General features: G+C 46.7%; 1 protein-coding gene across 1 annotated transcript in view; it reads right to left on the bottom strand.

The window, feature by feature from the left end:
• CACNA1I (calcium voltage-gated channel subunit alpha1 I) overlaps positions 1 to 15,378 on the bottom strand; it is a 91,664-nt gene that overhangs the window by 3,985 nt on the left and 72,301 nt on the right. Inside the window, exons 25-34 of the mRNA XM_027816077.2 lie at positions 14,778 to 14,887; positions 14,034 to 14,167; positions 13,220 to 13,290; positions 9,393 to 9,471; positions 8,693 to 8,814; positions 7,606 to 7,944; positions 6,824 to 6,970; positions 2,589 to 2,705; positions 2,054 to 2,222; positions 1,010 to 1,206 (exon numbers count right to left, since the gene is read on the bottom strand). Of these exons, the coding sequence (XP_027671878.2) occupies positions 1,010 to 1,206; positions 2,054 to 2,222; positions 2,589 to 2,705; positions 6,824 to 6,970; positions 7,606 to 7,944; positions 8,693 to 8,814; positions 9,393 to 9,471; positions 13,220 to 13,290; positions 14,034 to 14,167; positions 14,778 to 14,887 (1,485 nt within the window). The remainder of the gene's footprint in view (positions 1 to 1,009; positions 1,207 to 2,053; positions 2,223 to 2,588; positions 2,706 to 6,823; positions 6,971 to 7,605; positions 7,945 to 8,692; positions 8,815 to 9,392; positions 9,472 to 13,219; positions 13,291 to 14,033; positions 14,168 to 14,777; positions 14,888 to 15,378) is intronic.

Below are 15,378 nucleotides of genomic sequence, written 5' to 3'. Positions count from 1 at the left end.
TCATGTAATCAGTTTACCAATTTCTCCTTTACAAGTGTTCAGCACTTTTGCCCCAGTGGTATGCCAGCTCCGGAGCTCTTTCTCTTCATGTCTAAACTTATACTTGAAGTTTCAACACCGCAACAACTCAGCGGTCTCAGCTCAAAGCTAAATTTATCCTTGGTGAATTTATACACATTTGTATTGTGCCAACAGTGTCTGTCACATAGAACTGGATAACATATGATTTTATTTCTATTTTTTAGTTTGTCTGGAATAGAGTGTCCTTGTACTCCTCCAACAGGAATTGTTTGTGGAGTATCTTCCAAGAAAATAACAGGGACCTCTACTGGACTTTGACCTCTGTCTCCTCTACTCTTCAGAAACACTTGATCTTCCCTCAACACTTTTATTCTTTTCTTTCATTAGTGAGAAATAGCTGCCTTTTCAGAAAGAGATAGCACTTTGCTGGGATGTAAGAGCTAAGTGGGCAGGAGAAAACAGTGAGCTCAGGGATGCAGTGTGTGGATGTGGCACGAAGGGCTGTGGAGGAGGTAGGTGGAGAGGAGCCTGTTCCAACCAAGAAGGTGCGTGATCTGGAGTCACGGCGCCAAGAGGAGCTGAGGCGGCTGTCATCTTCCTGGCTCACACTGCGGCTGCTGTGCATGCAGGTGTCTGCAGCACACTTGTTGCAGGGGACCCTGGAGTGAGCTAAAAGGTGATGTGATTTCATCTTTATGTGGGGCTAGCTGCAGCTATCAAGTTATTTTTTAATCTAAAGCAGAAGAATAGATGATTTCAGGGGGTGAGAGCTATACAACCACCCCTTTGCTATACAACCCTCTTTCCTCCCTGGCTCTCCTGCACTCTGCAGTCCACTGTGCTCCTCCAGCAGGTCAGAGCCAGGTTGCCCAGCCCATGGCCACAGCTACCTCTCTTCTTCCTCTGCCATCCACTCCATTCAGCCCCCTCTATTTGGGCGTGATGTGAAGATCAAGCTTTCTCAACAGAGGGAAGCGGAGGCCCTCACCTGATGAAGAAGTGAGCAGTTCACACTCGGAGATCTCAGTGATGCCCATGAGCCTTGCAGAGAGATCTTAGGAAGGTTCTGCGGACATGATACTTTCTCAGGCCCTGTCTGGGTGGCAGAGATGGCTGGGTGGAAAAATTCTGCTGGTACAGGCAACAGAGGGCAAGACGCACCTGGAGAGAAGGGGCTGGGAGGAACTGACAAAACATCAAAAGAAATGGGAAGGAGAACAGAAACAGAAAAAAAACAAGAAGTTGAAGAGTCCTTTGATTTGATTTAGTACTTTTGCTGCTGTATACCAAGTGTCCTGGAAGTCTAGTGTACAGAGGACATTTAGTAACACACACTCCTGGCCAAGAAGTCTCAGTCTAGTGTTCACACTTTCTACACAAGGACCAAAACCTGCACCAGATCCAGAAGGTATAACATAGCTCAGAGCTATAAAGCAACAGCCCAGTTTGCCTCTCCCTCTGCGTTCGCAGAGAAATGTTCTGTGTGCATCACTGCCAGAGGACTTTCATCCCAGATCCTGCAAGGCAAGGGACAAAGGGAGATAAATAAACCGGCAGTTTGGGAAACCTGGGGACCACAGGACATCAGAGTGTGCTCAAGAGTAGAACCTGGAGCACTTGCACCAAGGGCAGACACGTATTACATGTTCCCTGACCCTGAGGAGCCTGGTCTCAGGGGGGCAGCCAGATTTTACCGTGATGAGCGAGCACAGTTCATCCGGCTGGTTCATCAGGGGACTCTGTCCCCTCTCTTCTCTGACCCTGCATGGGTACACTGCTGTGAATGGGAATCGGCTTCTTCATGATCCTTCAGATAGTCAAGACTGAGGAGGATATAAGGTCTAGCAGCAAAAGAAGGAAATTCTCCTCACTCCATTCCTGAAGCCTGGCAAACTGAAAGCTAACTCTTGGTTAGTGTAACTCCACATCACACTAACTGCATTCCTGGCAGGGAGGCAGCAGGAGAAAGGCAGGTTAGCTGAACCAACCCATGCTTTCAGCAGACCCAGAGAATGAGGAGAGCTGTGCTCACCTTTGGTACTTTCATGCTTTAGCCAAGACTGGACAGAGTTGAAAGAAGTGTTCTCCTTTTCACACAGGTAACTGTCTGGGTTCGTAGAGCCATCTGCACTGGATACTGGGAGCAGGCATTCCCCCACATTGCCTACCCCATTGGAGTCAGGGCTGTCCTGGCTATCCTGCTGGAAAAAATAAGTGAAGTTTAATGGCAGATGACACAGCAGACTTGTCAAAGGCTCAAGGAGGGCTGATTCTGAAGACACCTTCAAACTAGCTAAGGGATGCTTAGGTTTCCAGCCCAAATACCCTAAATTTAGGCTCATTCAGAGGAAGTTACTGACAGCAGTAAAGAGAACTTCTAAAAATATACATCCCCTTTCTCTCCTCAAATCCTTCCCCATGATATGTCTCTATGGAGAAGCTCTTGAAGAGTGACCAAAATTTATATTCCTCAGCAGGGACACTTGGATGAATACAGAGCACTTCAAATAAGCAGGGGCAGAAACACAGCACATGGCATAACATGCCCATAACTGCCTGAGGCTAACCTTGATCTCCTTAGGACTCAGCTGAGAAGTGCTGCGATTGTCTGACTCATCTCCTAGAAGGATGGAAGAGGACTTGTCTGAGTTGAGGGATAATGCTTCCATTTCAGCCAGCTGGACCTGCAGGAAGGGAAAGGAGCTGTCACGGGTCATGTCTGACATCCACATTTCAAGCAGTCACACTGTTTGTGGTGGACAAATGAGAGCCTGTAGACCCAAGATCAATTTCAGGTTATATTCCTTGGATACATCAGATACTGCCTAACCCAGACCTGGGCTGAGCAGGAGAATCCACTTTTTAAGCAAGGCTGAGCATATGATCTGCAAGCAGCCCACCACCCGTCCATGCTCCTCTAGTGCTAGAGCTGGAGGAAGGAATCCTGAATCTGCCCCAGCGGTACGGCTGGCACAAGGCCCTGCAAGTAAAGCCAGGCAGGGAGAGGGCTCCCTCAGGCCTCTGACAAGGGCCTGCTCTGCTGAGGGACAAGGAGTGGACCCCTCTCTCGGAAGGTGCCATGGACAGCCCTGCTTAAACATGAAGATGCTTTCATTCCAGGGATAGTCATGCCTCTTGCAGTCCATGCCAGTATCATGCTTTTCATATTCTCTTACCTTCACCACTGAAACCCTATTTCCCCTCCAGTTTCCCTGTGTCTTCCCTCTCCCCTCCCCTCTAACCTACCCAAGATCTCAGCTAACACCACCTCCCATCCTGCTCTCCCTCCCTAAACTCACCTGTCCCCCACACTCATACCTGTGGTTTCTGAAACCAAGTCTGACCACTGCATCTTTCTCATCCTTGAGCCCCAGCTCCACTCGAGTCCCACGCCTGACCTTGCTGCATCTTTTGGCCTGTTTTACACTACACATGCCCTTCTCCCATCCTCTTTCCCCTAAGCTTTCAATTTCCCTCTGCCTGATATCTCTTTCCCACAATGCTTGAAAAGCATCTCCTTTTTCTAGTAACCTTAGCAGCTGCTCTGTCCCTCCTGTGCTTGGCTTTCTGTCACTGTCTCTAGAGGCCCACCAGTTCCCACCACCAACACCTGACACTCTTGAGAGCTATATTCTGGGTTGTCTCAGTCAGGACAGCTTGCTTCCTGACCATTTATCTTGTCCTCCCTTGTGTTTATGTTTGCAAGAGGTGGGTACTGCTTTTGTGCTATAAGAGCAGGTGGAACATTTGGAGAGATGACTCCTTCGAGCTGGGAGTTTCGTGGTTTGTGCCAATGCCAGAGACTGGAAGAGGTCTCCATCTGAGGGATAACGCACTTGGAACAAACAGGGTGGAAAACCAGAGCTGGATTTAAGTAAAGGGCACAAATGCCATCCTTATTTGGGATATTATTTGACATAGGAACATCGTGCTGTTCAACCATGAAGAGAGTCCAAGCCAACAACTCAGAGCGCAGATGCACCAGAGAGCACACAATGAAGTTATGTCAAGCACGCTACACAGTCACCAGTCAGCAACTACTTGCGTAGAGAAACACAGTCTTCATTCAGTCCCACTTAACGTGCGTACTCATCCATTACTCGCCTAAGTGCTTGTTACACCAGAACAGCCTTACAGCTGTAATTGTACAGACACAAGCGTGAAATGTGATAACATCTGCAGCTACCTTCTCCATCCATAAAAAAGGGGGTTAACAAAAGTCAGAATAGTCCGTTCTTCACTGAACTGCTGGCTCACAAATTCTAGCCACCCTGGGATCTATACAAAAACCATAATCAGCAAAGTAATGAACAGTTAAATGACATGGGTGGAAACACGGTTCACTGCTGCTCACTGGCAAACTCTGGCCACTGGCTAAACACACTATCAGCCACCAATACACAGACGTCTAACTGTCAACCAGCCCAAGAGTGAAAGGACAGCAATGACAAGAGAAGAGGTTAGCGGTATGAAAAAAAAAAAGATGGTTTGTTCTTGTAGTTTCCCTTACTGCAGAATATTTTAAAATCTTCTGACTAAAGATGAGGAACAAAAATTTTTTTAAATTGCAGCGGGGGAGAAGGGGCTGTTCACTAGGTGCACAATCCATGAAAACTGCCAGGGACATCAACCTGAGACTATGAACTGTGCACACATATGCCTCAGAAAATAACTAGTTGCAGTTATATCTTTAAAAACAGAGACCCATGATTACAAAAATCCTTAATTGTACAAATAATTGGTTTGAAAATAAGACGCCAGCAGCATAACTGGGAAAGATATTGAGCATTTCTACTCAACGCAACAAAAAGCTTAGCACACATTAATACCTCTGAGCATATGTTTAAGTGTTGTGTCCATCCACTGTGCTCAGCATCTTGACAGATTAAACTGGAAACGAAACGGCAGTGAACATTTTTGGCTAATATGTGATTTTTGTCTACAGGGCAGGGACAAGGGTGATTTGATGGGCAGCAAGCATACTGTTTTCGAAAACACATGTATTGGACTGGATAAAAACTGTTTTGTTGAAAACTTTCTGACTCCATGTAGTGTTTTCTTGTTGGAATTTCCTCAATGTTTTTTATACTATGAAATATGAAGAGAAGGTCATGATCAACCATGACTTAAAATCCTGAGCTGTAGTTTTGATTCATATGATCAGAAATAAAATATCTACATTTTACTTCTAAAATTATCCTTGCAGATGTAGTTTCTTTTAAGTTCCACATTTCAGATGTATTGAAATACCAATTTTGAAAAATAATTTATGTCTCTATAACAGCCATTAGAAAAGATGACCTAAGAATAATTCTTTGGTTCTGATTATTCTGTTAAACTCTTTGCTGTGGCTGTGGGTTGCATTTAAAAGATTTTACTGTCTAGTTTCCTTGATGGGAAGGTAAGAAAAATCTGTTGTTGTCTTCATCCCTAGGCAGGGTACTGAAGTTCTGGAAGGTTTTCAAATGCAGCAAACTAGATGCAAATGACTTAATTTTGGGGTAGTAATTCTGGAATGCCTTAGAAGACCTGATTTTCTGAGAAGGCTGAGCACCGATTCTTGAATATAAGGACTTAAGTAAAACAATGGAAATAGCAGTTAATTGAAAACTAGTTATTTGGCTGCATTAAAGCAGCATCCATGTGTGAAGTGTTGCAGTACTGATGAACTACAGCAACATTCAAAATTCGATACTTGCAAAGGGAAGCTACGAGACAAGCAGATGGCTGAAAGGCTAAAAAAAAATCGGAGCATCAGAATTAGGCATCTGAAGCCAAACAAAATACTGTTTTCTTCAAACATGGATAGAGTAATTTGCCAGTGAGAGCTCTCTTCCCAGGCTGCCTGGTTTCTTTATAAGCAATAGCAACACATCAGGTTAGTTATGGGGAAGGAGATGGTGGAGAATGCCACTGATGTACTGATTTACTGTCAGATGAGTCACACTACTGTTACAAGTCTGACCACAATCACAGCACTTAAATACAATCAAATTATTTCAGGAACAAAATTAAATCTGCTACTCACCTAACTTCTCCCAGACTACTTTGCTCCTGAAGTTTCACAACCTGAAAAGACTAATTGCTTAGGGAAGTTTTCCAAAGCGTCTACTAACTTTAGAAGCACAACTCTAAGCCATCTGATGTCCTGCTCTTAACAACAAATCCTTTGTAGCCAACAGGCTCTACATCAGAAAAGAGACTCTCAAACTTTCTCAGTGGGCCCATTTTTATGTAATTTTTGCTCAAACTAATTAACTGGTTTTCACCACAAACCAATCCTTGCTCACAGGCGGTGACTATTCAACAAAGCATTTAAGCATGTGCTTAATTCATTGACCTCACTAGGGAATAAGCAAGCACAAGCTTAAAATGAAGACAAAACACATGATTAAATCTCTCACTGAATTGCCCCCAAGTGCTGTCATTGGGGTGAGATTCTTTGAGTTGTCCATACAACATGAGCTTGAACCTCTGCTTTTCTTGCAGAATTGAACACAACAAGAGCTGCCAGGATGCCTTCATAGTCATTTCTTTATAGTTCATTCAGTCCCTCCTGACCTGCGTCCTGGCATATCTCATCTTTCCACCACCTCAAGAGTTCCCCCGTGGCTAAGGAGGGCAGGCCTGTACTAGAGACAGTATCAGCGATTCATGACAGATGACAAACACAGGTCAACAAGCTGTCTGTCTACACAATCCACAGCCAGGAGCACACATCAGATGACCTGCGGGCATGTGGGCATGGGTGTGCAGGTCTTGGGGGGGAGAGTCCCCTCACGCATCCTCGTACGCAGGTTACCTCTTGCTTGTCATGGTTACACTTCTCGCACATGGCCGGCGAGGAGTAATGATGGAAGACGGAGCCCGATAGGTTATCGATGATCATTAACTCCCCGTCGAAGGAGTCCTTAATAATTAAAGAGACACTGTCCAGCCATAAGTTCTCCTAGGGGACAAGAAAGGGGGGAGGATGGGAGAGGTCATTTTAAGAATGCCGAGTGTTTTGCTTCAGATTTTCATGTGAATTTGGGGCTGGGTTCTCCACCCTGACTCAGCTGGAGCAGCACCTTGTTCTGCAGGTACCTGCACAGGGTCACTGGGGGAGTATTTGCTCCTTAGGGTGTGTAAAGGTGCCGGAGTTCAGTGCAAAAAAAAAAAAGGGGGGGGGGGGGGGGGAGGGGAATGACACGACTGTCTTCACTCACTGTCAGTGCACCACGGCACTGCTCATGCCTGTCTTCCAGCTCTGCTGGAGTGCCTCGCTACTGATCTGCCATTCTCTCACTCTCTTCTCCTGAGCTCCTCTCTCAAATTTGTTCCTAGCACACCTTCAACTGATCTGCTCCACCCCTCCTCTGCTGGCCCTCAGGTTCCTACACAATGACAACGAACAGAACCCACTGCTGTTACAGCCTTGTCCCTACACAATGCTACCAACTCGTAAGTCTACTGCTGAAAGCAAACCTCTCATCATCAGGTGGAAGTGTCTGCTACTGCTAAGCCCTCAGTCATCTAGGCTGCCCAGCTTCTCCCCACAGCTACTTCCTGCAGTCTGGCTGGTAAGCTCATAGGCATACTCACCTGTGCTGGAGAGTAACATCTCATGCATAGACGTCCTTCAGGATCTGTTCTCCCACCGCCTCCTCCACTTCCTGCTCCTTTTCCCTGTCCTGAATTTGAGGAGCCTGACTTGCGGGAGCACAGCCCATGTGCAATTTCCAGCTCAATCTCAGCATCCATCTCTGCATCCTCCTGGGCCTCCTTGTTGCTGTCGTCAAGATGTTTCATGAGCACAGCTACCACCACATTGATGAGGACAAACTGGGCTGTGAGCACAAAGCTGACAAAGTACAGTGGGGAGATGAACTGCAAGTTGCTGAGGCAGCTTCTGTCATCGTGGCTGCAGTCACGCAAGGTATCCTTGAGGGGAAGTTGGGTTTGAGAGGGAACGATGCAAGGAAGGAAGGACTAAAGTAAGAATACAAGCTTGGCTGCTCCTTCTGTCAAAAAACACTGATGCCAATGAAATAACAAGGCAAACATTTCTATCACCCCACACCCTCTGGGATCATGAGGTCCTCAAAGAACCTAGGACACTATCTGATCACGTGCTCTCTGCTTCAGAGCAAATACGTCCAAAGGTGTACAAAACAAACTACTTTCAGACCACCACATGTTGCTGCCACTGATACCCCCATACACATGAGCAAGAACAAAAATTAGCAGTCTGGTACTGTCTTCTCCCATCCAGACTCAAAAGCACCATATGTGTTTAAAGAACCTTCCTCTCTCCATGTCCATTGAAGGAAGAAAGTATTTATTATATTTGGCCCTGGTAGCTCTGCAGATGGGTGCCATGCCCACCACACACTCAGCTTTCATAATAGACCTTACAACAGTGGATATTCCCTCTTAGCCTGGACAGTCTTCTTGTTCCTCTTAAGGACAATCTGCAGTTCTCTCAGTCAGATGTCTGTAGGACTAGACGAGCCCCAGGTCTGAGTTACCGTGGTGGGGAGGGAGATTCTGGCCCAAGCAGGGACCTTATCTAGCAACCCAGCTCCTGCGCTCCTTCCCTTTTCTAGACCAAGCACTGCTGAACAGAGCACACCGTCAGGATTTCTCCTTCCCCACAATAAGGACATCCACATCCCTGAGGCCCAGTTACCTTCATGATCCCGTTCCAGTTGTCTCCTGTGGACACCTGGAAGAGTGTGAGAAAGGCCATCCCGAAGTTCTCAAAGGTGGCGTGGCGGCTCATGCCCTCGCAAGGGTTCTCATCATTGCATACTGAAAGGAAGGGGATCGTGGTTATCAGCGGAGGACACACTGCCAGCCCTGAGAGATCAACAGCAGGAACCAGGGAAGGGGACTTCAGGCTTCTCACAGCTTGGAGACCTCAGGTAATGGCATCAGCACCCTGCCCAACAGTTGGCTGTTGTCCAGCAATACACAGAAATCCCCGATGGCCCAGCCCTGGGATATCAGGCAGCATAACTCAGTTGCTCGGGAGTATCCTCCCAATGTGTCATTGTGCTGCCTTTCTTCTTGATCAATATTCCATGACAAGATATGTAAATAAACTCTCCCTGAGTTTCTTGTAATCTTGGAGGCAGTATCAAGGTAGGCAGTACAGAAAAAGCAAAAGTTTAAGAATGAAGGAGAAACCAGATGCTGCTTTTATTTCGTTAGGCTGTTAGGACAATAACAATTTAGAGAGAAATTCCTCTTCTATCAATTACACATAAGGGAGAACAGAGGTCATCAAGTAATTCAGTCCCTTTATTGAATGAGTACTGATTTTGAGAAATCTCAGTTTCCCAGCAGGTCTGTAACTCACACTGGAGCATGGTCTGCTTGAGACTTACCCAATTTTCCAAAGAGCTCCACTCCTAGAGCAGCATAGATGAAGAAGAGGAGCATGAAAAGGAGTCCAAGGTTTCCCACCTGAAAGCAAACGGCATGGTCAGCCTACCCCAAAGTCCCTTTCATCTGTACAGGGAAGTGTTTCTATCTTTCAAAGCCTGAAGAGAACAGCAGCAAATTCCCAGTGTACAAATGCAACCAAACAATTGTTCAGCACTGGGGAAATCACCAGTGATGGCACCAGTTGCAACTGGCTTTGAAGGATGCTCTTTTCCCAGCTACCTCCACTCCAGCACAAGCTGTGGTCAGGACTGACAAAAGTGTACAGTTTCCAGCCGCACTGAAGACAAGCACATTGGAGCAGGGTGAAGGACAAGCTACAAATTACAGCATACGTCCTACAGTGCTATATGCCCCACCAAACCGCTCGAGTCCCTTGAAGTTTTATGCTCAAGTGAAGAGTGCAATAGCAGTGCCCCAAAGAGGCAGGGACACAGGAACACCAGCTCCTGCCATGAACCAGGCAAAGCACGGTGGGGCAAGGCACCAGATACACGTACAGGTTACAACAGGGCTTATGGAAGGAGTAGGCAGGTGGGAAGGAAGAAGGGTAAAGAGGCACTTCTGAAATGCATGGAGACGAGGAGAAGAGGGAAGAGGAGACTATGAAGGAGTCAAGAGAGGAAGCAGAGCTTTCTTTGCATCTCGTGAATGATAGGTCAAAGCCTGATTTCTGGACCTCCAGCAGCTGCTGTTTGGAAACCCCCAACGCAGGGATTGCTGCTCTGTGGTGCACAAAGGCAGCAGTGCCACCAGCAAAGTGTCTTATTTTTTTCTATCACCTAAAAAGTGCTAAAAAGCACTGCCGCCAAGTCCTCACTCTCCCAAACCACTGCTTGCCTCCGAATCTCCTGCCTCCCAGCATGTGGGGCAGCCAGGTTATATGTGAGGAGCAGGAGGGGGTTTTGGAAGAGGTAGGCTGAACCAGAACAGAATGTACCAGTAATGGTTAGCACACTGTTGGTGGAATGACAGAAGTGCAGGGAAAAATTAAGGCCCTAACTGGTATATGGGTGTTTCTGAAAAACTGAACAGTGTCTGGTCTGAATGCATGCGGTCACTGGGCCTTTGTTAGGATCATCCACTTCAGGAGTCTAATTTAGTCACTGCAGCCACTGTGCCATTCAGTTTCAGGAGAGATATAAATGATTCAGCCCACCCACTCCCCTGGGCTGCCATATCCTGGCTCCCTACATGCCCAGTGGAAGGAATTGTTTCTGATGACACCATAGTAAATGCTGTGAACACACACCTCTGGGTCTGTGCCTACAGGACATTAAAAAAAAAAAAAAAGAAAAAAAGAAAAAAAAAAAGAGTTAATAAAACTTAGCTAAGGGCTGAATTTCCAAAGGGCTTTTTAAAATTAAGACTCTATTCAGTATTAAGAATTGTTGCAGTATAACAAAGGCAGGAAGGGAACTGAAACAGGACAACTGACGATACCTTACATGCCATTAGCAAGCCAAAATCCCTGATGTGAGTCTGTGGTCTAGGAACATAAAGAGAAAGGTCGAGAGGAGGAAAAAGCGCAAGGGGAAGGACAGCTTATTTTAAACTGCTTCTTTTGGCAAAGCCAATAAATCTTGGAGAATAATATTACAGATAATTCAATTGTCCCCTGAAGACCCAGCGTATAAAATATGGAGACTAAATTCAATCTTTTAGCAGTAAAACTGGGGGATTTTAGTCCTTCTTTAAGTGCAGATTTTAACACAACTTTAACAATGCAGTGACTTTTGATCCATCTATTATATAACTGTATTAAAGTCAACCTGTTACAGAAGGAAGCAAAAGCCAGTCAACAGGAAGTGGATTGATCACAGGCTTTGATGCTGGAAGAATTAAGCACTGCTTGTTATTACCTTCCAGGGAATACCTGGAGGCCAGACCTTTACACATCTGCTTGCAAGGGTTTTGTGGCAGATATTAATGACGATCCAGAAGATCTGACCTAACATCTTGGTTAGTAAAGAAGCTGTAGATGAATGTGAGACAGAAACCCCAGAACTTATAAAATATGGAAGAATATACTTGTGGTTTGTGGCTAGGACTAGAGCAGGGCTCAGAGGCTTGAGCTGAGGTCCCAGTTGTGCTTTCTGCCATCCTGAGCAAAACACCTCACTGCCTGATGACTCAGTTTCTCCATCTACATGACAGGGATATGAATGTTTCATCCTCACTCATTTATTCTCTATATTTTGGGGACAGAAGTTGGTCTCAACATTTAGGTGCAAATATATTGCAGAGTCCTCTGACCAAGGGCTTCTGGATACTACTTCAGTCAGCTCTTAATAGCTGTGTGCATTTATCTGGGTTGCAGAAGAAACATGCCACAGACATGCAGACACTGGATCTGGAGACTGCTCCATTCCATATCCTCACGTGAGAAAAATCAGCTGTGGTGGCTCCTGGAATGGAAAAGAGCAAGGTGCAAAGAAGCTGCACTGAGCCAGTCTGGGGCAGCAGAACCAGAACTAGTAAACATTACTGGCGCAAAGCTGTCTGCTATAAGAACACCCTTATTCTCCTGTTTCTTTCATTGTCCAGTATATCTCCCAACTACCCAGCCCCCAACTACCCTGAATGATTATATAATTATCTATTCTACATATGAATTATACAATTATTATTACAAAATCACAAATTATTGTTGTTTAATAAAAAGCATGGGAGATCAGACAGTGCTCAGGATCCATAAATGGTCACAGTGTTTCCTCCTTGCTTTTGTGTCATAAGATTCCTCTAATTCAGATTGACATTTACTGTCACCAACATTAAAGTAAGCTCCTTGGGTAACTACTCGTGCTGTTTTCAGATTGATTCTCAGCCCTGCATCGCTCACCAAGCCTGGCACATTAGCTGATAAATCAACTGAAAAATGCCTGTGCATTTTGATACCGTGCATTACAGCTGCCTGCTCAGGGCCTGCCAGGGGAATGGTCTGATGTATGATCAGTAGAGCCCTTGGTGCCATTACTCCCTGCTTAACAAATCTCTCTCACGGATCCAAAAGGAAGGGGACCAGTCTCCTTGGCTGCTCATCCATCACAGAGGATCCTCTCAGTGGGCTTGAAGCCTGTGTAAAGCACCATGTCAGCATCTCATTTGGGAACAGCTGCCGCTCACAGCTCATGAAATCCTTCTGTCTAGCTGTCTTGCAGTAGACACTTAACTGCCGGCTGCGTGAGTCACAACAGAGCGTGTCACTGCTCCTCATACATGAGAGGCTCAGAAACACAAAGAGATCCAGGAGGAGAAAGGAAGAAAAGAAAGTAGGAAAGGGGAGGCACTGGCTAAGAAAAGTAGTGACAGCAGCGTGAAAGAAAGAGGCAGGGGGGGAAATGGGGCACAGGGAAAGGTGAGAGGGCAGAAATGCAAAGACCTCCTTTCCTCCTGAAATGGCTGCCAGTCAGTCTTCCCTTCTTACGGAGAGGGCAGAGAGGAGCCGGGGGCTAGCTGCAAGCAGTTAGACACTAGCTAGACATGGTGGGAAGAAATCTGCCCTTATCCAGGGAATCAAGCCTTATTTCATTCACCTGCTGGAAAACAGATGTGAGGTAAGCTGCATCCCCGTGATTGACATGATAACCTGGACAACACCTATCTGAAAAGAGTTGTACCCCCGTGAATGACACGAAAACATGGACATCACCTTCAGGCAGTTGCCTGCACAACACAGTAGACATCACCTCTGAGACTCAACATGAATTAACCCTGTGGAAAAAGGGAGCAGAAAAGGAGAGTCTTTGGGGCAGCTGGTCTGTTTTACCTGTGGCAGGGCTTGAACAACTGTATCCAGCAGTGCTCGCATTCCTGTGGCCATCTTCAGTAGCTTCAGGACTGCCACAACAAGCACAAGAGAAGTCACTCAGACTGAGATCAGTAGGTCCATCCTCTGTGTGACTTACTAATGGCAGTAGCACAGGACAGATGTCCTGTCTCCTTTTGCCCTAGAAAACCTGGATTGTCCCCCTCAGCTCCCTTCTCCCTTTTCCCACTTCTTTTGACTGTACAATGCCAGTGGTTCCTTCTCCTCCAGTCCATCTCTTTAGTAAATACTCTGTTCCTGCCACCCGTGCCTATTGAACTTCTTTTGCTTCACCCAGTCTGGTCAAGAGGCCTCTTTCCCCCAGCAACGTGTATCACAATTCTCCCTCTGCTCTGACTTTTCATTCCACCACTTTTTCTTCCTCCAGCCACCTGGCAGCTCAGCACACTTTGGCCACCACCAGGAAGATTCAGTCCCCTCCCCATGTAAACTTCAACCTGCTTGGTGGTCCCCTCTCCAAACACCGCTGCCATACTTGCCCCATAAAAGAAAAACAGCGAAAGTTCAGCTCTTGTGTGATCTACTTACCCTCCTGGTCCTTCACCTCCCGTTCAAACCACCACATCTAAATACCTCGCTAAAGGAAGCCAGAAAGCCTTAGCCTCCAAGCTGTCCTTTGCCACATCCTCGCCTCTCTCCCAGGGCTAGGCGCAGGGTGAGCCCATGACTCCGCGGCTACTGCTCAATGAGTTATGGCACCAAGTCCCACTCCATGGTCACCTACACCCCTGCCTTTGGCTAGTGTCTCTCTCACCCCGGGCGATACGCAGCACCCTCATGATCCGGATGATAGTGGGGTTAATTGGGAGAGCAGCATTGATTTCAATCTCTTCCAGCGTGATGCCCATGACAGACAGCAGCACAATTGCCAGATCTAGCTGGTTCCACCTTAAGAAGAAAAATTGAAGAGAACAAAGGAAGATGGAGTTTTTCCATTTCCCTGAAAAAGAAAGTGAATTGTCTCCACTTCAACCTAAATATTTCTTTATGTATGAGTTCAAGGCCCTGCTCCGAGTCAGCCTATATGGGCTTTTGTAGACAAACAGAGATTCACTTTGCACACACCCTGAGCAGCCAGAGGCAAGCCAGCCTGATCTGAAAGCACGAAACTGTGTTACTGTGGTGCTATGCTTTGACTAATGGGCTCAGCTTTTTACGACCTTACTACCTTGAATCAGCTTTGTTATGTACTGTTCTGCTTCAGTGTGCTCCTAGTTTGCCTCAAGGGCAGGAAAAAATATGGCTTTCCTTAACCCCACCTCCTTTGCTTTCTAGCCTAACCAGCAGATGCCAACCAAGAGGCAATTTCTGGACAACTCTTATTATTACCTAGGCATTGCAGCTCAGGTGGGCTAAGGGTAAGTCCTTGCTGTGCAGAACTGGAAGGCAGTCAGAGCACTCTGCTACCCTCTCACACTCCAGACAGGGATCCATCCTCAAAACCTCCACCCCAAACCCAGCTGTCTCGCAGCCACGGTTGACATAACCCTCTGCTCACCTGTCTTTGAAGAATCGCCGCAGACCAAACGCCACCAGCTTGAGGACTGCCTCCAACACAAAGACAGTGGTGAACAGGTAGTTGCAGTACTTGAGGGCGGTCTCCAGGGACTGCCAGCGGAAAGAGAGGGTAAAGAATTGAGGCAAAAGCAACATCGCGTGCACAAACCTGTGGGGGGACTCTTCTGAGTGCCAGGAATTCCCTTGTTGGTGAGGAAGCTACCCCATGCCTCCTATCTACTTGAATGTGGAGGCTGCCTACTAAGGGCAACCACCAGCTGGCCCCTCTGCCGCATGTTGTTCTCAGGACTGGTTATTGCTCCTTTCCTCTGTACTGCTCAGCATGTTAGGGAGGAGGAGGCTATTGCAAGAAGAGTCCACCAGGTACCATCAGCCTCTTCTTCTGCCAGTAGCCCATGCCACCTGGATGACACCATGTTAACAGCACTGGCATAGCTATCAACCAGTATGAGGCATGAAAGTTATTCCAGGTGAGGATACAAGTCATCTCTGATGGGGAGAAACCCCTCTGTGCCTGCCTGCTGGGGCAGGTATATGTCATATCTCTTAGCTGTTGGGCTTCCGGTTCTTTTATGTGCTGC

This window comes from Falco cherrug, chromosome 5 (genome assembly GCF_023634085.1).
Source record: "Falco cherrug isolate bFalChe1 chromosome 5, bFalChe1.pri, whole genome shotgun sequence".
In the NCBI taxonomy this organism is placed as follows: Eukaryota; Metazoa; Chordata; class Aves; order Falconiformes; family Falconidae; genus Falco; species Falco cherrug.
Note: the sequence above shows the minus strand (reverse complement) of the source record. Positions and strands in the feature narration are given on the sequence as shown.